Source organism: Bidens hawaiensis, unplaced genomic scaffold, assembly GCF_021521415.1.
Source record: "Bidens hawaiensis isolate Kalapana, Puna unplaced genomic scaffold, B.hawaiensis_p1.1 tig00006387_1, whole genome shotgun sequence".
In the NCBI taxonomy this organism is placed as follows: Eukaryota; Viridiplantae; Streptophyta; class Magnoliopsida; order Asterales; family Asteraceae; genus Bidens; species Bidens hawaiensis.
The window spans coordinates 374,733-396,860 of record NW_027491429.1 but is presented as its reverse complement, the minus strand read 5'-3'; the positions used below and the strand labels follow the sequence as shown (position 1 = coordinate 396,860).

Sequence of the window (22,128 nt, the reverse complement as noted above, 5' to 3'; positions counted from 1 at the left end):
CCAAAATCGGTTTTTCAAAAAACTAAAAATTTAACCGCCGGTTAATGCTTCGGTTCGTTTTTTTTCAGTTTGGTTTTTTCGGTTATTCGGTTTCGGTTCGATTAATTCGGTTTTATGCTCACCCCTAACCCCCCCCTCTCCCACCCCAACAACCCCGTGTGAATTACTCGACGTCGATATATTAGCTAAAAACTTGATTCAAACCAAGCTTAAACGAGCTCGTGCCCAAGTTTAAGCTTTTATTGAGGCTCATTTGACAAATAAGTTTAAGCCCAAACTTCACATATCAAGCTCAAACTAGCTCGCGGGTTTATATGAGCATTTTGTTCATATAATTTTTTATTAAAGTACTTTATATATATTGATTAAGATTTAATAATTAAACAATATATATATTACGTTATGATGTGCTAAAAGTAGTCAAATAATTATTAACTAAATTATGCTAATCTAGACACTAAGTAATACTCTAGACCCTTAAACTACTAACCGGAAAGTGAACCGGTCGACTCTAGTACAGCTAAGTAAGTCCAGATATCGAACCCACGAGACTCTTTAAATTACGAAACTAGCAAATTAGACTCAATTACAAGACACGACTATTTATTAATAATATTTGAGGAGGATTTTAAAACTAATTAATTAAAACTCTAATAATAATTAACTATTAATAAACTAATTAATATAATAATAAAACAAACCCTAATTATTATTATAATTATAAAACATAATCATTACTTATTAATTAATTAATAAAACTTAAACCTAATTAATTTTAACTAATAAACAATTTAGAAAACTTGGATTAATTCAAATGATTAAAATAACTACCCAGGCCAGAATCCCCAAAGTTACGTTTATTAATTTAAATGGAAAAACGCAAGTTATGGAACTAGGATCATAAAATAGACCCTTGACAGAAAACCCGAACAGGACCCTTGAACTTCAAGAAGACGCCTATGGATTTCTAACAAATTTTAAGACCCACCAGTTTATTAATTAAACTTTCTTACGGTTATTTAATCGCTTATGTCTAAGTATCTTTTATGACGAAAACCTACCTTACAGCGCGGAATTCAAAAGATAGCAAAACAAACCCAATTAATTTAATAGACTAAGCTGATAATCAAACATAGACGGACTCCTTACGAAGAACTAAATATAGCAATCCAGACAAGCAAAGATCTATTAATAGCCTATCACTTTACAGCTTTTTAGACTAGCAGCTCACTTTTATCTATTTACTTGATTTTAATGTTTCTATGATTTTAATGCATATTAATCACAAACTAGTCAAGAACACACAGTAAATGACCTAACAAAACCCTATCCTATGAAACAATCAACAAGGGCAATGTGAAACAATAAATTCAAGTAAACAAAACCAAGTAATCATACGCATCAACCAATTCAAACTTAACAATTTACTTAGAACATAAAATCCATAAGGAAACGAAAATCCAAATAAAAATCAAACCGAACTAAGGTTCATCACGACCTAGGTAATTTAGGAAATTTAGCCTAGCATCATATAGCCTAAATCAAACGAAACAAATAATAGCGAAAACATGGTGAAAATATAGAGAACGGGGGATCGAAGAAGATAAAACCCGTAAACTCGAACGTGAACGTGTAGCTCTTCACCGGATGTCCTCTTGCCTTTAAAATCACCAACAAACGCGTAAAATAGCTCCAAGAACTCTCTAAAATCGGCTGGTGGCTTTCAGGTCATGTCAGGATTAAGTTAAAAGTGCTTAAATACCCAAAACAAGGCCCGACAAAAAGCAAAAACGAAAATAATCTAGCCCAGATGTGCCTAGGCGCCGTGCCTAGGGCTTTTGGCCTTCTGCCTAGGCGCGGCGCGGTGTGCTCCTCCATGGGGGCCGGTCAGACCGGACCGGTCTGACCGGTTCTCTGTCTGGTTCCTTCCTGATGCGTTTCAGATCTCCGTTTCGGCTCGTTTTAGCTCGTTTTTCGCCTTTTTTCATCACGATCAAATCCCGGAACCTACAAAACATAAAAACGTTAGTAGTATACAAATCTTGACTAAAAACGAACAAAAACAATTAAAATATTAAATAAAATAAACAAGGGAAACATATATATTTAGCATTATATCACGTTATATAAAAAAATAGAATTATAAAGATATCTAAAAATATCTAAAAGCAATTAAATAATAAACAAGTCAAGCTCGAGTTCAATAGCTCTAATTGAGCTCGAACTCTCTTAAGTAAATTGAGCCAAGCTGGAGCCTTGACGAGCTCGACTCGACTCGACTCATTGACATCCTTATATGTGTGTGTTAGTGATTGTGTGTGAAAATATTTAAATACAAACAACCGCGCGTTAATGTTTAAAGATACGATGAAATTAATAAATATAGGTTGCATAATTATTATCATAAGTTCGTAATCTTTGTTGCATAATTATTTATACACGTTGTTTGATGAATTATTATACATAATTAGTCATATATACCGCGTAATGATTTATTATTGTATGTAATTAATTAGTTATATTTGTTACGTAATTATTTCACCTTGTGTCATTATTCACCTATGTGTGTGTGTTTGTAGCAAAGAACACACATGTATTGTAAAATTTGGTGCAATACCAACTTGAAGGACCCGAATGGTTAATATGATAAGTACAAGGGTGGTACGGAAGATCTCAAGGGGCGGTTTGGTGGAGATCCAAGTTCAGAGACTAAGTTGAATAACTTGGTGTCATAATTATCTTTTACTTATTATTAAATAAATTAGAGGTCTGGTTTAATTGTGATTCCTAGTTTGAGTATGATTAGAATTGTGGGTGTTATATAAACCCATCAAAAGGTTTATTTCTAGTAGAGTAGAAAAGAGTAGAAAGAGTAGAAAATATTTTGTTCTTGTTTTTTATTAATGAAACGAGTCGCATAAACGTTTTATGCAATATCGTGTTTTGTGTTATTGATTCACTTGTCTAAGGTTTAACAAGTGGTATCAGAGCCTAACGATCCAGGCTTGTTTTTCTTATAACCGGTGACAAGTCTTGATTGAAGTGGTAGTTTCCGATCAAAGGCATAAAAGGCCAAGAAACCGATCGCAGTAAGAAATCCAATCGAAGAGTAGATCGAGTTTTTCGCAATCTTGTTCCTGTTTTGTTTGATCGGGTGGAAAGAAAAAGAACAAGAGTAGTTGAATGAAGTTATTGGTTCTGCACGCAAATTAAGGTCAGAGATCAAAAGGAAAAGTAATTGAATTTCCTTGTTAGTTGTTATATTCTCGTAATTAAGAAGCACAAGATATTAATTTCTTTTTGGCTTTTGTCTTCTTGTGAGTTACCAAGAGTTTCATTATTCACCATTATGTTGCAATTACAATTTTTGTGAGATTAAAGTGTTGCAACCGGCGTTCGTGAGAAGACCACATCCACCAATAATTTATTTTGTCACCGACAATTTATTCGGTCATCGAACAGAAGTTAAAGCAAGTTTTTAGCTTTGCTATTTTTATTCGCCGATCTTGATCAGTTAAGAAACAAAGAAACAGAAACAATGGCAGAATTGCAAGTTGTAGGAGGAATCAAGAAGTTGAACCAGTGTAACTACAAGCAATGGTCTACGTGCATCAAGTCGTATCTTCAAGGTCAAGATCTTTGGCAGGTAACGAATGGTACCGAGACGAGACAACCCGCGAATGATATTAACGGTAGTATCGGAAAGTGGCAGGTGAAAGCGGGTCGGGCGATGTTTATCATCAAGACAACGGTGAATGATGATGTTCTTGATCACATTCAAGATCTTGAATACCCAAAGCAAGCGTGGGATACGCTGGAGACCTTATTCACGAAGAAGAACGATGCTCAATTGCAATTAGTCGAAGGTGAGTTGATGACGATTTCTCAAGGTGAACTTCCTATCGCACAATATTTTCGTAAGGTGAAGAACTTATGTCGCGAGATTGGAGAACTCAATCCACAATCTCGGGTTAGCGATGCTCGTATGAAGCGGATACTCATCCACGGTTTAAGGCCGGAGTATCGTAGTTTTGTTACCGCTATTCAAGGGTGGGCGACCCAACCGAGTATAACCGAGTTCGAGAATATTCTTGCTGGACAAGAAGCCTTGGCAAAACAGTTAGCCGGTGTGTCGATTAAAACCGAGAGCGAAGTCTTGTATGTCGGAAGAAATGAGAAGCATCGGTTTAGTAAAAATCATAACCGTTATGGCGAGAAAAGTAAGAGTAAATATCGGGAGAACGAGAAACGTGACCGGCCCAAGAAGAGAGAATGGAACCGAAAGGGTCGAGTTGACAACTCTGAAGAAGATTCATCGGACGAAGAGAACCGAGACAAGGAATCAAGGTACAAACCAAAGCGCTTTCCTTTTAAGTGCCATAAATGTGAACAAAAAGGGCATATGGCAAAATACTGTCGAGAACCAATGGAGGAAGGTAATGCAGCTGTTGTTAGAGAAGAACCGTGGGATGTGGAGGCTAATATGGCCGAGGTTCAAGGAAAATACACAGTTGACACCGAATTCAAACCGAATCTGGTAGATGAATGGTTTGAAGAAGGCTCTTGTTGGTGGACAAGCCAAGAAGTAGTGCTTGAGACGTCGTTAAAGGTAACCATGGAATCATCTATTGTTATTTTGAATATAGATGATGAGGAAATCATGGTTGAAGAAGAAAATACGGTTGATCAAGACGTAACCGTGACTAGAACCGAACAAGACGAGAGAGAAACCGTGTTGGAAGAAGTGCACGAGAAGGTAGCTCCGTCTCATGTTACGGATTGTCACGGTGGAATAGAAAACGTAGAAAATCAACAAACCAACAAAGTTGATGTTGGAGTTTGCATGAGGTTCATGCAAAGTTCGGGTGATCCGAATGAACGAATGAATGAAGGAGTTAAGTTAGAGAGAGAGCATGTATCAAGTGAAGATGGAAGAATTGCTTTAAGTACCATGATAGTTGGTTATGAAGTTAAGAAAGCAAAAGTCGTTTCCTATCTGAAATCGGGTGATGCAGTTCTAAACAATGGTAAACTCGAAACTAGCTCATTTGTAACAAGGAAAAAGAAACCCAATGGTAGTGTTATGAAGTCGAATCCGAGAATTAAGCTCAAGGAAGTGCGAGCGTTACAAGGTGTGAAGGAGCTTGGAGGGACAATGGAAGTTGGTATTGAGAGGGAGTGTAAAACTTGGTGCAATACCAACTTGAAGGACCCGAATGGTTAATATGAAAAGTACAAGGGTGGTACGGAAGATCTCAAGGGACGGTTTGGTTGAGATCCAAAGTTCAGGGACTAAGTTGAATAACTTGGTGTCATAATTATCTTTTACTTATTATTAAATAAATTAGAGGTCTGGTTTAATTGTGATTCATAGTTTGAGTATGATTAGAATTGTGGGTGTTATATAAACCCATCAAAAGGTTTATTTCTAGTAGAGCAGAGAAGAGAAGAGTAGAAAGAGTAGAAAGTATTTTGTTCTTGTTTTCTATTAATAAAAAGAGTCGCATAAACGTTTTATACAATATCATGTTTTGTGTTCTTGATTAACTTGTCTAAGGGTTAACATGTATGTCGACATCTATAATTTTGTGACCTTCGGTCCATGCTAGAATACGAATATTAACCGTAGAAAAACAATATTGATGCTCAGATTGGATAGAACTCCAAAGAACCAATTATGGACCACCATTCTTGAAGCATTTCCCGCCACATTTTAACATATGATTAAGTTAATGACAATTGAAATTAAAAGTATCCATTAATATTATGGATAATGAGAGTATGTATGTACAGTAAACAAAAGCTATCCATTGATTCAGGAGCAATATATACAAATTTATTCCCTAAGAATCCGAAGACAAAATAATGCTTCAATAATTTGCATGCATGGAGCCAGAACCGGATGCTACTTTTACTCATTTATAATTTATACTCCATCCGTCCCATTAAAAGTGTTCATATTTCCTTTTTATTTCTCATTACAAATGTCCACTTTCAAAATTTATTAACCAATTTCAAGTTTACCCTTAAACACACACAACTAACATTAATTAACAATATTTATGAACCCAATTTTCAAGGACATTATTGTCATTTGGTAAGAGAAAAAAATAATTTAATATACCTTAAACTTTGTGTTTTTCAAACTAAGACACTTTGATCGGGGCGGATGAAGTACATGAATGGCAGTACCCATTCTCATTATTTCCCCTATAGATGAATATGAACAATGACGAAGCTTGAACAAAAACGCATGCTACAGCTATACGTTGTCACTGAACATAAGCCTTTGAAGACAACATGCCTAAATAATAATGACTTAATCAATAGGCTTTTGAACACAATCCTAAGAACTCAAGTTGTCAGTATATGTAAATTAATTAATAGAATTAATTGTTTATATATTTAGTTACTAGCTTAGGATCTCGTGTATTACATGGGGTGATGTCCTATAGACTTGAACAAAATCGATGCTTTACTAAAACATCTTGTTTAGGCTTGAACCAAATAGATACATTTTTTAATTTTCTTTTAGACAAGAATGAAAGTGACACAGATTTTGTTGTACATGGTGCAATTGGTATTGTTTGCAATGATTTGAAGTTTGGTTAGTCTTTTTTTATGTCATATATGACAATGTATATACATTTTTCAAATTGGAGCAATTACAGGAGGATCTCAAATGAGCTTTTAACTTTCATGAAGAGATTATATAGGATCTCAAATGTACAGGAAAAATAAGAGTTGATCTCATAGAAAAACGACACGAGTCGAATAAAGTTATTCATTCATTATAATATGGATTACTAACGATTGCTTTCTTTGGTCCGTATTAAAAGGTTTTGTATAGTTGCATATTCTTCCCTAATTAGAGAGTTGACATTTTTTAAAAGAAACGCCCTACAAATTTTCGATCTCTCGCGATGTGTTCTAATATTGTTCTTATGCATTTACGATACAAGTCAACTAAATTCAGTTTGTTCGATCCCTTTCTTAATCAAAGATGAATTATTGATTTGAGCATTGCTTTATAATCCTTCATAGATTCAAGAACAAAAGAATAAAATAAGAGCTTTTATAATGGACCAAAAACGCTCCAATCTTCAATAAGAATATAGTGTTTTTAAAGGTAATTTATAATATAATTCTATGATTAGAATATAAGTTGTTATGGTCGGTATTAACGATATGATACCGGCAAACATATCTAACTATGGTGACGTGACAATGATTTTACTATGTTACATGCAGTTATAATATGTGTTAGTTATGAACGATAAACAATTGAACCTTATTCAGAAACTCCACAACCTCCGAAACTAGATAACCAAACGTACCTAAAGTAAATGGGATAAATGCGTGTTGATTGCTGACAGATTATAACATACTATATATTAGTCTTTGTTTAATATGAATTTAGTTATTTTTATATGAAATAGTTTGATTGAATGCAGTCAAATGAAATATATTATGATATATTTTTAAAATAATTTTTCGGATATATTTGAAACAAAATTTCGTCTAAGTTTTGTCATATTCCTTTGAAATGGTGCAAATATCATGCCAATGGGGTCACATTTTCTTGCCTATTTCATGCCAAAATATCTCATGTTTACTTCCATCGATGAATTTGGTAAAAGTGATTTTCATGCCATTTTTTTTAACGTTTTAGCGAAGATTCCTTGTTCATGTGTTGTAATCTTGGCTTTTACTAATTCATAATAGTGACCTTACTACAACTCAAATAAGTATCACGAAAAACCCCGTTTGAGTTTGATGGATGCATGAAAGATTGAAATCCCAATAAACAAACGGCAACATAAACATTTGGTTGTTGATTATCGTTAGGCCTCATGAAATAAAACTTCTTAATTTTTTTTCCGAAATTTACAGACGAATCCAACGAAGTCCAAAAGTAAAATTAACTATTTCGTCTGAAAATTCCACAAAAACCTTTGGTGATTACCTACGAATTCCTTAAAATCTCATAAAAAAGGAAAAATTAAATTTTTAATTGCCGCGTGTAACTTATATTTTACCATGTAACTAGTTTGAATGTACAGTTATAATCAACCCGCTTTGAGAGAGTCATGAGATCAGTCGATCGGCCACTGACAATCAAGTCAACTAGAATACATTCTAGATGTAATGTATGAACATGTCTATATATGTGTCTTGGAGTCCAATAGCATGGTAGTGATGGTTAAGGCTTGAGATCTTATAGTCATATGTTTGAAATTTGACTCAGCAGTTTTCCCATAGTGGTGGGTTTCCTTCTTAATAGTGTCTCTAGGTGACTTAGGTCTGAAGTGTTAAAATCAGTATTAACAGTTGAAATCCCGTCTCAGAAAGGCTCACTCGAGTACTTGGGTAGTTCCAAACGCTGATTAGAAAAATATATGTGTGTAAACTGTGGTATGGATGTTGGGGGAGGTGATCAAGTATCCTAAGCTAATGGGCTAGGACGTAGTCCACCATTAGGACAATATTGGGCTATACACTTTACATCGAATTGTGCATGTGCTTAAATTGTTCAAAATGCGAGAATAAGCAAAGTGTAATTGTGGGACAATAATTAAGATAAATCTCATACTAACTTGACCTTTACTTAAGTTCGATCTTCTTCTATAGTTAAAAATCATCCTTTACGTTCTTACAAGACACTAAATTATTATTTCATTCTCTATGTGTACACGTGTGAGTGTTGCCATTATCCCATATAAAGGAACCAAGATGATATGTATTTAGCATAGGTCTTAGATGATATCAAGAAACATAAGAATGTGAAAATCTGAAACATCTAAAAGGTATATATATAATAAAGAATTCTGACAAGAGCAAACAAATATATTTTCCCACAACTTAATATATAAAACTTATCTAGAAAATCTGATCTTTCAATTTTGCAACAGATTGTCGATAGATTGTTCATCATACCAACAAATACCAAATCGATTTAGGAAGAAATATTATCTGGAATCTTATAATCATATCATAATGATAATATCCATTGCAAATGTTATAAATGAGATCAATAAGATTGTCACTCGTTTCATTTCAAGTGTTCAATAAAAAGGAACGCATAGTTTTAAATACATGTGGCTATTACATTTATAATAGTTATATGCTTTTATGATTATACACATTTTTAAAAATCAGCAATTGATACATGCATTTGAATGATTAATGATACAAGATAAACTTGAAATATTGTCTTATAAATAAATATTTTTGAAAGACAAATCAAAATAAAAGGATTAATATTATTCTTTTATAAAAAGAAAAAAAAAGGAGAAAAGGGATGAACAAAGTGAGTGCCGCATGCAAAATGTTAGCTGACAAAGTGACCCAAAATTCATGAAGAGTCTTTTTGAATGATGAAATCATAACATCCTCCACTTGGATGCTTCATTATTTTGTTTTGACTACTATCTTTTTGGACTCATACAATCTAATAAAGTATATTCATAATCATTATTTAAAAAAAAGTAAATAAATATTATAATTTAAATCTATGTTGTATACTATAAGTTCGTAGTACAAAAAACAGTGAACTATGTATTTGATTTAATGTTTAGTTGATAACAGAAAGCTAAAAGTTGGGTAGTCAAGTAGTTTGAAAACAAATTGGTATGACTCAGCCGGCTTCGGATTTATACAATTTGATAATTTTGTGGTTTGTCTTATGGTCTAATGGCATGGAGTAATGGTTAAGGTTTATGATCTTATAGTCTTATGTTCGAAAACATAACTCATGGGTTTTATATAGTGGTGAGTTTTTTCATTGATGGTATTCTTGGATGAGTCATGACTAGATCGTCAAAATTAGTATAGACAGTTGACATTCCGTTTCAGAAAGGATCAATCAAGAGTCAAGTATTTGAGGTAGTTTCAAACGTTGTTTAGAAAATGTTACATATTTTACGGTTTGAAAATTTGGGCAACAGTTTTAGAATGCTTTTTTTTTAATTTTAGAATTTTAATTTTCTTTTTTTTTCCATGATTTAGGAGGTAAGTAATAATGGTGATCACATGAATTCATGAGAGAAAAAAACACTGAAGAGGACTATAATGAGTTGCCCCACACTTTACACCTACAATTTGCTCATATAATATGAATTTAAATAAAAGAATATGCAAGAAATCCATGACTGCAGGTAGTAAATATTCCAAAAAGTGCTTTGTAATTTGTTAATCACATGTCAATGATCTAACCTTTTCTCTTACGAAATACTTAACATATGATTTATTATTATTTGTTTTTACTTTTAAATACAACTAGTTTCTAACTCTACGTTTTCTTGTGTAAAAAATTTGAACCAGCTATACCTAATTATAAATATATAGTCTTTAAATCTTAGATATATAATGCTAAGGTATGAACATATAATTGGAATGTATTTAAGGGCTCGGGGCTCCTATAGATTTAATAAAAGCTTAGTTTACTAGTTTCCCACTAGAACATGCTATTTGTGAAAAAAAAAACAGTTGTGAATCAATCGCTAAAGATTAAACGATTGTAATCACCAGCCACTCGTATTAGGCTAGATCCTTTTTATCGAATCTAATTTTTCTTCACTCGGTAGAGCATTGTTATAATGATTTATAATCTCACGTGTGTATTAAAATTAAACGAGGTAAAATTGAAAATTAACAGCAAGCTAGCAAGTATAGCCTAGAATTAGTTGATCGCTATTTACATAGACATATCGATCTTTATTCTAAAAGTAGTCAAAACGATGAGTAGGGATTTGAAATGGTGCATCTCTTTGTTTCTTGCTCATGAGCTTAGGCACCACAACTACTCTATTTCTCACCTTCATCATTTCACTTGGGACCTCTGGGGGCCTAACTGACCTAATCAATGCCCAATTAACACCCTTAAAGAACTCATGCTTTTTAATCTCTATGGAACCCTTCAAACTACCAATTCTTTTTTTAGGGTTTTTCACAAGTAGTCTTGCAATAAGATCTTGCACTTTCACCATTTCTTCATACTCTTTACTTGTACTCACACCAATTCTTGGAAAACTTAGTGGTTGCTTCAATATGTTGATAAGTGTCTTTTCATTGTTCTCACCCTTGAAGGGTGTGATCCCATATAACATTTCGTACAAGAAAACCCCTAGAGTCCACCAATCGACAGCACTCCCGTGACCTTGGCCTGAGATCACTTCGGGGGCCAAATACTCGTGAGTTCCAACGAATGACTTTGACCTTGCGTTTAGCGGTTCAGCCACTAACTCAGTGTTGTATTCTTGAAACCTGATTGTTTCAGTGATTATGGTGGTTGGAGGGGCGCATTTGGTTCTTCGCAATGAGAAACATGACGTGAGGACTGGTTGTATTGGGGTAACACAAGAGGGTGTTGAACATTTTAGGTTATGGTCATGTTCACTATTATCATCGTGGTCAAGTTGTCTAGACGGGTCAGGTTTAGAGCGAACAAGTTTAGGCACAACGTCGCATTTTAATGACAGATCAAAATCTGAGAGCATTATATGACCGTCTTCTCTAACAAGCACATTTTCTGGCTTGAGATCTCGATACACTATGCCCATCATGTGAAGATACTCTAGGGCTACCAATGTTTCCGCAGCATAAAACCTAAAATGAGTAGAAAACATATATATGTTAGCAAAATATCTCAACATAAAAACTAAAACTATTTTATGAAATTAATAAATTGTATTGTCTACCGTAATGTAGACATACGTTTCTTCGCGTCTATAAGAAACAATTTATACGCAGAATTTAAACGAAATTTTTTAAAAATATCGTAATCATAATAATTCAACCACATATCCCTCGTAAGATACAAAACTGATTTACAATATATAAAATAAAATCCAACATTGTTTTTCTTTTCACACTAATATAGATAAATAAAAAAACCATGTTTACTTTACATTCATATATACTTCTACAAACTTGTACAATTCATAATATCACACACATAATCATTTTGCTATATGATACTTATATTGTATCTCTTATTTAAGAATATTGATTATAAGACTTTAAGGTATATAAGGACAAAATTAAAGAACAATACAATGGTCATATTTAATAAAAACATATTTCCCTTTTATTTTATTAAATAAATTTAATATCCTTTATAATAGTTACTTTGTTATCATTATCTACCTAAATCATCATCTAACACATAAAAATACTATAAACCACTATCATTCTTGTCGAACGTAAACTACAAATTTATTAATTGCAAACCTTCTAAGCAAATAAAAATAATAATAATAATAGTAGTAGTAGGAGGTTTGTATCAAATACAAATTAAATTAATATGCTAACTAAGTAGTGTAACTATACATACAACATAGTATAATTATATTGTGAATATAATTATACTACTTGATTCTCATCATTAGCATGTTAATTTAATTTGTACGTTAACTTTCTCTTAATAATAATAATAATATGTTTACTTGGCTGATGAAATATTAAAACGGTTTGCCGGCTGCCGTTGCCGGGCAGCATGCAAGTCACCACCGGGACAAAACTCCATAACCAAACACGAATAATGTGAAGCATCAAACTCGGCGTAAAGCGTCGGTAAAAACGGGTGATCCAAACCCGACAAGATCTCCTTCTCCATCTCCGCTCTTTGCAACTTTTTCCTAATAGCCAAAGCCTCCCTATCCACCACTTTAATAGCATACAAGTTATTCGCCAAGCCCGCCACCGGGTTCCTGATTTGACACAAGTACACGTTCCCTATGTCGCCTGACCCGACCCGTTTCAATATCTTGAAATGGTCTAGACTTACATGGCCACCTTTTTCACTACGTAGGCGTTTTATAGCCTCCCATGCAGCTTGGTTTGCCTTGTGTGGTTTGTTGGAGCAGTCGCTGGATACTGATATCCTGCGACTGCTGACACTAGCGTTGCTCGTCCAGCTCTGGATGGAGTCTGGCACGGTGATGGACGAGCAACTGCCGTCGTAGTCGGATTGATCATCTCTTGTTGTTGTTGTTGGCATGATCATGGGTTGATGGAAGAGAGAAATAAGAGGAATGGGAGATTATAATTTGTGTTCATGTGGAATTTTTATATATGTGTAATGTGTATGTGGGGAGAGGCTTTTATTGATAAAGTATTTTTTGTTATTACATTAAGTTTCTTTGTTTATTTAGTGATTTGAATATTCAAAGTTTTAGTTTTTAGATAGACAAAAAACATATTATCATGAGGATTTTAAGTGTTAATACTTTAACTTTCACCACCATGTATAACTTATTAACTTATTTGTCAAGTTAAAAGATGGTTTAGGATTCTAGACATATTTAAAATATGAGTATAAAATAAGGTGGAAAAAATTAGTGGTTAAAAAAATAATATTTGAAATATGTTCCGGTTTAACATGAAACCGGTTGAACCACTCAAGCAAATTTTGACGCTTCATGTTTTGAAACTTGGATCAACGGTTTTTTAACAATTATTATTATTACTAATCAAATTATATTTTAAGAATATATAGTTATGTATATATGTGTTATATTCATCATTAAATCCTAGAATTTTTTTTCTAATTTAATAAAAAAATTATTTTTTAAAAATATTTTGTTTTTGTCTAAAAATGCCATAATTGAACCATTAACCCGTAAACTATAAAAACCAGTCGTCTTATCCAACCCGGGCAGCTCACTTAATAGTGACCGATAAAAAAAATTGTCATCAACTGAAACAAAACCCTCAACATGACCAATAGATTAAATAATTATTTAACTCTTTCAAACAAAAAATACATGGGATTCACTAGTTAAGTTTAAAAGTATGGAATGGATTTAGATGCAAATTGAAGGTAGTCAATTAATTTATTAATATTTAATAATTACATAAACATATTATTTTCCACCGTTTGAAGATGGTCAAACGTACCCTTACAAAAGTGAAAAAGGTACCTCTTTCCAACGGTGGATATAAAGGAGAGTATGCTTTTGATAATTTTTATATAGTTAGCCATAATTGCAAGAGATATCAAGTTGTAAGAAACAAAGATGCTCATACCCACGGATTTGCCGTGCAACATATTAAGTTTTATATAATTGTTTTACTTGATCATATAATACACGTATTATATATGTCTAGACTCTAGTATAAGGGTGAAAGAAATGGTTTTCCCCGTCCCGTAATGGTTAATCCATCTTTCTTCAGTAACAACTGAGACGGGGTGATATTTCCACTCCATCTGATCCCAAAATTCATCCTCCATCTCAAAATCTTACCCGCATACTCTAATTTCTTCTTTGTTCTTTCTAGAATCTAGATATCGGGGTTGCCATATGCCGATCGGGAAGGTTTTGACTTGGTACTAAAAGACGCAGGGTGATGATCCTATACCACATTCCCACCTCGCGACCATTTCCAAAGACAAACATGAACTTTAATCTTTTTATGGATATGCTACGTGTATTTTATTATTTTATTATACAAGACTGATTACCTGAAACGATTTTATAGTGGTTTACCCACATCAATATTGAATTTATTAATCTTAAATATATATAAACAAAAGCTACATAAATTATCTCAAGTTATCATATTCTTTTATTTTGTAAATGAATGTTTCTCATGCATTTGACCTAAATTGATGGGTATGAGGCTTATAAAAAAACAAGATAGCCCTTAAACGGGTTATAACATCTCATTAAATTAAAAGTTAATCTTATCATTATTTGATATGAAAATCCTATATGATAGGAAATGTGCTAAAAATTAATATCTGATTTTTTTTAAAAAAAGATATTAATTTATAATTAAGAAACAATTTTATAGTTAAAAAAAAAAAGCGGATCATAGGTCTCACCACCATATAGCTTTTAAACCGGGTTATAACATCTCATTTATTTGTGAAACCCTTTCATCATCAAATTCTAAGTATATTATTAATTTTCTTACAATAAATAAATTAAAATCCTAAAAATTATATAAATATTAGAAACGAAAAATGTAAAACAACCCCGTAATACGGGAGATAAAGCTAGTATGTTATAAATTATAAGGGAAGCTTATATATACTTTAAAGATGTTAAAAAGTTAAATTATTTAAAGTATAAAATTGATACAAGTGTAATTAAATATTTTACAGAGTTAATTATACGAATTATCCTTATGGTATGTCCGTATTGTTGAATGGTCAATATCACAGCCTATGTGGATGTCCAGGTGGAAATGAGTCAGCATTTATTTTTATGTTTTGTTTTTTTTCCGTTCCTAAAAATAAGTATGTAGTTGAGTAGTGGTTTACTTTTTCTTTGGGGTAGTTGTTGTTTTCAAGGAAGTGGGTGTTGCCCACGTTTATGTTTATTTGTTTCCTATTTAATGTAAGTTACTTTAAGAGTTTAATGTATTCAGAAAAAGAGCAAACTTTTGGCTCATATTTCCTTTGTTTTTACTTTCATCTGCTTATATCCACACTCACAAAAAGCACTTTCCTTACCGGTTTATCACGTATTGCATGCTTGATCCCTTCCTTTTAGAAATTACATCGATGGCTTTCAATAGTTTGTAATTGTCACATGGATTTTTCAATGGACGGGCGTTAGTTTTACCCGTCAAGTGGGCGTGAAATGACTAAACTAACCTTATGTAGAAGAGAAGAGGACTTTGATTTATTATATGAAGGGATATTGTGACACACAAAAGAAAACAAACAAATGAACACAAAAAATCTTCTCTTTTTAGCATTGACAGGATATATGTCATCAGTCATCTTATGTGATATTCTTTGATTTGTTTGTTTGGTTTCCTTTGTATATGTGACACTGCAAATCTTATCCTTTCCCACTTTTGGGCTGCATCTTCTTCAGTTAACAACACACACGTACCAGAAAATGTCGTGCTTCAAAGTGGCATTTTTATGGGGACCTTCAATCCTCCATAACATAATATGTCCCATGCATTCAGGCCTCACAACCAGGCCCACCACCATCAACCTCAACATTTAGGAATCAATATTCTACATCATATCTTTTACCAACTAGCAAATCTTTGCACCTACCTAGCTAATTGTCTCATCAACCAACATTTAGTGAACAGTGATCATATATGTTTTGTTCTTTGTTTCTTACTTTCTTTCTTTTTTTTTGTTTTTGAACTTTATCAATAAGAGTATGCGTAATGAGCGACAAAAGGATGGAACACTGCCCCCCAAGCGATAACCCGGGCGACAAGGGGCATGGCGACTAGTTTTTGTCGCCTGATTTCTTGTTTCAATTATTATTATTATTATTTTAATCTTTTGTGTGTAGCATATATATATATATATACAAACACACACAGACACACACACCACTACATCCCTAAAACACACACACCACCATTTGTAGCCCCCTCCACTACACATAGCCTAAGAGGATGGATTAGGATCTTATCGTATTTTCTTTGTAGGGCATTGTTGTTAGGTTTGTGAAGGCCCTTTGAGTTTAATTCGGTTGACATTTAGAAGACAAATTGGAGGGCCCATTTACTTGAGGAGGAAAGACTTGTTTGTGTTTTCTTGGTCCCTAAGTCATTTAAGCTAATTGTAATTTTACATATATCCATAATTCCATATCATTGTATTGTAATCTTTGTATTGAACATAATAAATAAACGTACCCTAGTTGCAGCCCATGGACGTAGGTCATCTTGACCAAACTACGTAAAACTCTTGTGTCATGTGTTATTTGCTTTTGTGTGTGTTGGTTTGATTGTACCTAAAAGTTGCTACCAAAAACTTAACTTAAAAGCTGGTATTCGTAAAATCTGGCATCTCATACCAGTTAATATTGTTCGTGTTTTGTCCACGAGAAAAGCTAACAAATTAGTTTTTTGTTGTGTACTTGTGTGAATGGTTTAGAAACTTTTCATGGGCTCTCTCTTAACGGATTGTTCCACTTCTCCTCTCATCCCCAACCAATGTGTAAAGAATACGTTATTAGTAATATGATTTGGTGTATTTTCACAAATGTTGCACTCTCGTGACAACGTTTGATATGTGTTTTGCGAACAACATTAACATCTGGCTCTACTTTAAAAACATTTAAGGACTAGAAATAATATATCTCTTTAAAGCAAACTTAAATCTTTTTAAGATCTGTTTGTATGTTTACACCTACAAATCTTTGAAGGTTTGATTTGTTTCCTACTTTATATGTGATAAAAGGTTTTGAGATCCACTGATCCAGAAACAAGATAGATGTTTACAGCTTTGATCGATCTTTGATAGATTCTTGTTGCAAAACATTTGAGACAAACTGATATAATATAATATAAGTAAAAGGTGATGGATATGTCCATGTATGGTACTGTGCAAACTGCAAAGTGTCTTAAGAGCAATATATACTTACCACTTATGTCCATTTTAACTTTCTTAAACTTTCTTTAACTTTTTACATTTTTCCATTTTAACTTATCCTGAATAAATATTTATTTAGTATTTATTTTATTCTTTTACTTGAATCGTAACATTAAAACCATCTATTATAGTATTATGTACTCCAGAATCACCTAAAAACGTGGCTTGTCAACTAAATTTGCAATATCATTAACAAAGATTAGAGGCTAAACATTCATATAACAACATGTATAGTTGTTTAACTAAAAAGTGTAAAAGTGATTGGTAATCATTATCACGTTGGCATAGGAGCTCTCACTAGTGTTTCTCTAAAAAAAAAAAGAACACGTAATTACGCTTTAACTAGAAACATAACCTTTTTGAATAAATATCATGAGTTAAGATGTGATTGGTTAGAATATAGATTGGACCTAACACCCACCACACCCTTGGTGCCTTCGCCCTTTGGCTCCCTTCACACCCTATCGACTTGGATGGGACGTCACCCGATTTATTTTCTAAGCTTGCTTTTTTTTTTCTTGGATGAAAAAGAAGATAGCGTTTTTAATCTATTGTTGGAAACAAAAATACATTTTGTTGAACTAAATATGTATGACGATAAAGTCATAAAATTATTTGTGGTCTATTGGTAGGATGTTTGGGTTCTCAAGAGTTTGAGTTAGTTCTTGTGTAACGTTATCAGTTTGAATCCCGAGCCTATCAGGTTTTCGTCTCACCGTGTGTTACGCTAGAGAGTTCAGCTATTATCCCAACATAACGACTATCAAGTGGCGGTCGGTGGTATGATTTTTCGATGAAATGCTCAAGCCAAACTCCAAAGCCAACATGATGTCACAGACCAAATATTTGAAGATAGAGATGTTTGATTTGTGTTGAAACGCTTAGGTTTGTTGGCACGTCCTCAGCAGGAAAGGAGGTGTGCATGTCTAATCGTGCTCACACGACGAACGCATCGTTGTTGAGTCCAATGCAGTACGAAACCAACAGACCATTATTATGAACTGACCGATTGACTAACCTTCAGACATAACACATTTTCTATGGAGTAACTTCGAAACATTGAGTTCTGTTAAAACAACTAAAATAGTACCCTCCAATAAAACAAACATAAAAAAAAAGTCAAATTTTAGCGTCAAAAGATAAACCCCAATTGAGAAATCTCACCGCAATGGCATTAGCTGCCGGCGGCGGAAGCTCCGGCGACGGCGGCGGTAATAATAATATTAATATATCACCTCTGCTGCGTACGTTAGCCAAAGGTGCAGCTATAACCATAGGTGGTATCTTCTCCATCACTGCAATTTCATCCACATTAATCACTCTGCACAAAAGGGTAATTAACACAAATTCTTGTTTCTTGATTTATTAATTTCACTTCTTAAAGATTCAATTTGGGGAAATTAACAAGAAAGATTCAATTTTTTTCTTTCGGGTTTTTTGGTTCGGGTTGTTCGAGTTTTTAGCTGAGAAAAAGTGACCCATTTAAAGCTCGGGTTGGTCGGGTTAGTTCGGTTTTCGGGTTTAAGTGTAAAATGTTTTTTATTTCACAAAACATCATCAAAATTCATTTTGCTACTAAAAAACTATCATCAAAATTCGGGCTTGTCGGGTTCGGCGTATTCAGTTTTTACTAGGAGTGTTTTTTTTTTTCATTTTTTGGGTCGGGTTGTTCGGATTTTTTGCTGGGAACAAGTGACTTGATAACCAACCCATTTAAAGTTCGGATTGGTCGGGTTCAGGTTATTCGTTTTGAGTTGGGTTCGGGTTGTTTGCTTTTAAGGTTTAGATGTAAAAAGAAATGTTTTTTTTTACAAAATATCATGGAAATTCATCATGCTACTAAAAAAAACTATCTTCAAAATTTAGACATCATTTGACAATATACAATATGATATGATAATATTCAAAAGTCCCAAAAGTAACAAACTTTAATTTCAAAACTTAATATTCCAAATACCAGAAAACTCCAAACCAAAACGCATTTTTAAAAAATGACTAATGTTCGGGGGGGGGGGGGGGGGGGGATTTGGGTCGTGTTGTTCCGGTTTTTTGCAGATAATTAGTGTTGTACCTTTGTGCTAATTACATGTGCTGCGAATGATTTTATTATTATTTTGGTGCAGAAACAAATAGGATCATCATTATCAACATCTATGATGAAAAAGAATGCAAGATCATGTAATGTATGTAAAGCAACAGGATTTTACATGTGTAAATTATGCAAAGGCAATGCTACAATCGAGTGGTCTCCATTGTATGATCCTGTGTTCATTAATCCATGTCTTTGCATTACTTGTGATGGACATAGGTATATTATTCATTTCCGTCTTTGAAAACAAAAACTCGATGAATATTAATATCAAGGGTGCAAACGAGCTGAGCCGAGCCTGAGCTCAACTAGGCTTGAGCTCAGCTCGTTTAACTTACACAGAGCTCGAGCTCGGCTCGTTTCGAGCTCTATTTTCAAAGCTCGAGCTCGGCTCGGGCTCGGCTCGTTTACTATTTATCAATTATTTTTATATATAACTATAATTATTTTATATATTTTTTTCTATTATAATTTTATGCATAAAAGAATATATATTATTTAGTAATTTTTCTTTATTTTTTCATAAAATTATATTAATTAATTAATAATTATTAAATGTATTTTTTTAAAAAAGTTATATAAATGGCAGTCTGGCTTAGGCTCGCGAGCCGGCTCGAGCTCGATAAGTAAAGCTCGGGCTTTGGCTCGTTTATTAATCGAGCTTATTTTTAGGCTCGGGCTCGATAAAGCTTGGCTTGATCGAGCTTTTTAACGAGCCATCTTGAGTAGCTCCCGAGCAGCTCGGCTCATTTGCACCCCTAGCAAACGAGTCGAGCCGCTCGCCAAATACTGAGCTTAGATCGATAAAAAGCTCGAAACGAGCCGAGTTTTTCGAGCTCGAGCCTCAAATAAATCTCATTCAGTTTTCAAGCTTGGACCTTGTATGGGAAGCTGGTTAAGGCTTGTCGAGCCTTGTGTCCGAGCTGAAGCTGATCTTAGGCTCGTTTAAGATTTTTTCTCAAAATATATAAAGAATTAGAAATGTATTTAAATTAATTAATAGCTAAACAATTCAGCCGAGCCCGAGCTTAAAATAACAACCCGTGAGCCAGGCTTGAGCCGATCATAGGCTCGTTTAAGATTTTTTCTCAAAATATCTAAAATAATTAGAAATGTATATATAAATTAATTAATAATAACTAAACAATTTAGCCGAGCCCGAGCTTAAAATAACAACTCACGAGTCAAGCTCGAGCTTTAGAAAAAGAGCTCGAAACGAGCCAATGTTTGAGCCTAGTTGAGCTCGGGCTCGGCTTGTTTACACCCCTTTAATATGTGTATCTATGGCTCTTATTGACTTTGGACTTAAGTCAAATGAATAGTTAATCTTCAAATTTCACAAAAGTTATGTTAAATTTTGATTTAGAATAAAAATTTTGGACTGTATTTATCGGGACGAAATTATTATCATATAAAAAAAGAGAAAAAATGCAAATTAAAGTGGATATAGTTGACAGTGAAATTGTTAATATTAGGCGTGCAAATGAGTCGAGCTGCTCGGGAGCTACTTGAGCTCGGATTGATAAAACGCTTGAAACAGGCCGATCTTTCTTCAGCTCTAGCCAACTCGTTGAACTTGAGCGTTGTTTATTTCTAAGTTTCTGCACAGCCGAGCTTAGGCTCGTTTAAGATTTTTTTTTAAAAAATATATGAAAATATTTAGAAATGTATATACATTAATAATTAAAATAAAGAGCATAGCCCAAGCTTGGAAAAACAACTCACCCGTTGAGCTCGGGCCTAGTCGAACTTGGGCTCGGCTAGGCAGGCATGCTTACTCTCCTAATTAAAATGTGTATCTATAGCTCTTACTGACTTTTGACTATAGTCAAATGAATAGTTATTAATCTTCAAATTTACAAAAGTTATGTTAAATTTTGATTTGGAACGAAAATTTTTGGACTGTTTTTATCGGAACGAAATGATTATAGTTTATAATAAAAAAATTAGCAAAAATGCAGATTAAAGCGGACGGTTGACAGTAAAATTGTTATTTTGATTTTAGGATTCAAAGATGTCTCAACTGTTTGGGGAGTGGATTTATTCAACAAGCTAAAGGTATGAAAGATTGTTTGAAATATTATGTATGTTGACTTTTTTGGTCAATTGGACAATTTTTATTTTTCAAAATTGATTAGGATAATTTAAGCTATCAAGAAACTGAATCTTGCATCAAGCTTCTTTATAAATGTTATAAGTAAATAAAATGTACATATAAACTATCAATATCGGTCATAAACTTAATTTTAATTTCAAAGTGGCCCGTTTGACCATAAAAGTCAAACTTTACATTTTTGTTAATTCTGTGAGGTAAGATATGTTTTATTGCTTTAAATTTCTTGCAGCAGATGACTAAACGCGTTAGAGAACGGATAATGGTTTTTTGCGTGTTTCGTGGAAGCTCTTCTCTAATTGCGTGCAAGGATTCTCTTCGGTTTTGATAAGGCTGCAAACGGGTCGAGTTTAAGTTCAACGTGAGTACATGACGGGTTAAGGTTTTGGATTCATTTTGTATAGCTTAGCGAGCGTTTTTCTTAAATCATAATCGTGTGTAGTAAAAACAAATCCGATCCGAGAGTTTAAATGACTCGAAGATTACCTATAAACAAGGTTAGTACTGTAAAAAAGATAATTCTCTCATTGATGGTCATTGGAAACCGAACCACAAACAGTGCCTTCT

At 33.5% G+C, this 22,128-nt stretch overlaps 2 protein-coding genes across 2 annotated transcripts; one reads left to right on the top strand and one right to left on the bottom strand.

Annotated features, from left to right (window-relative positions):
* Window positions 1-10,681: 10,681 nt before the first annotated feature.
* Window positions 10,682-13,063, bottom strand: LOC143632264 (protein kinase PINOID 2-like). Its single transcript, XM_077100827.1, has 2 exons — window positions 12,447-13,063; window positions 10,682-11,607 (listed from the first exon to the last, which is right to left on the bottom strand). Exons 1-2 carry the CDS (start codon window positions 13,004-13,006, stop codon window positions 10,722-10,724), a joined length of 1,446 nt encoding a protein of 481 aa, XP_076956942.1. The 5' UTR covers window positions 13,007-13,063; the 3' UTR covers window positions 10,682-10,721.
* Window positions 13,064-18,494: 5,431 nt separating this feature from the next.
* On the top strand, window positions 18,495-21,846 carry LOC143632263 (uncharacterized). Its single transcript, XM_077100826.1, has 4 exons — window positions 18,495-18,692; window positions 19,483-19,667; window positions 21,454-21,506; window positions 21,794-21,846. The coding sequence occupies exons 1-4, from the start codon at window positions 18,528-18,530 to the stop codon at window positions 21,802-21,804; spliced, it is 414 nt and encodes a 137-aa protein (XP_076956941.1). The 5' UTR covers window positions 18,495-18,527; the 3' UTR covers window positions 21,805-21,846.
* The last annotated feature ends 282 nt before the right edge of the window (window positions 21,847-22,128 follow it).

Excerpts from the sequence above, each read along its gene's own strand:
- LOC143632264 (XM_077100827.1), bottom strand. The coding sequence starts at position 13,006 with ATGATCATGCCAACAACAACAACAAGAGATGATCAATCCGACTACGAC. Across the intron at positions 11,608-12,446 it reads TTTAATATTTCATCAGCCAA|GTTTTATGCTGCGGAAACAT; the intron begins GTAAACATATTA and ends TACTCATTTTAG.
- LOC143632263 (XM_077100826.1), top strand. The coding sequence starts at position 18,528 with ATGGCATTAGCTGCCGGCGGCGGAAGCTCCGGCGACGGCGGCGGTAAT. Across the intron at positions 18,693-19,482 it reads TAATCACTCTGCACAAAAGG|AAACAAATAGGATCATCATT; the intron begins GTAATTAACACA and ends ATTTTGGTGCAG. Across the intron at positions 19,668-21,453 it reads ATTACTTGTGATGGACATAG|GATTCAAAGATGTCTCAACT; the intron begins GTATATTATTCA and ends TTTTGATTTTAG.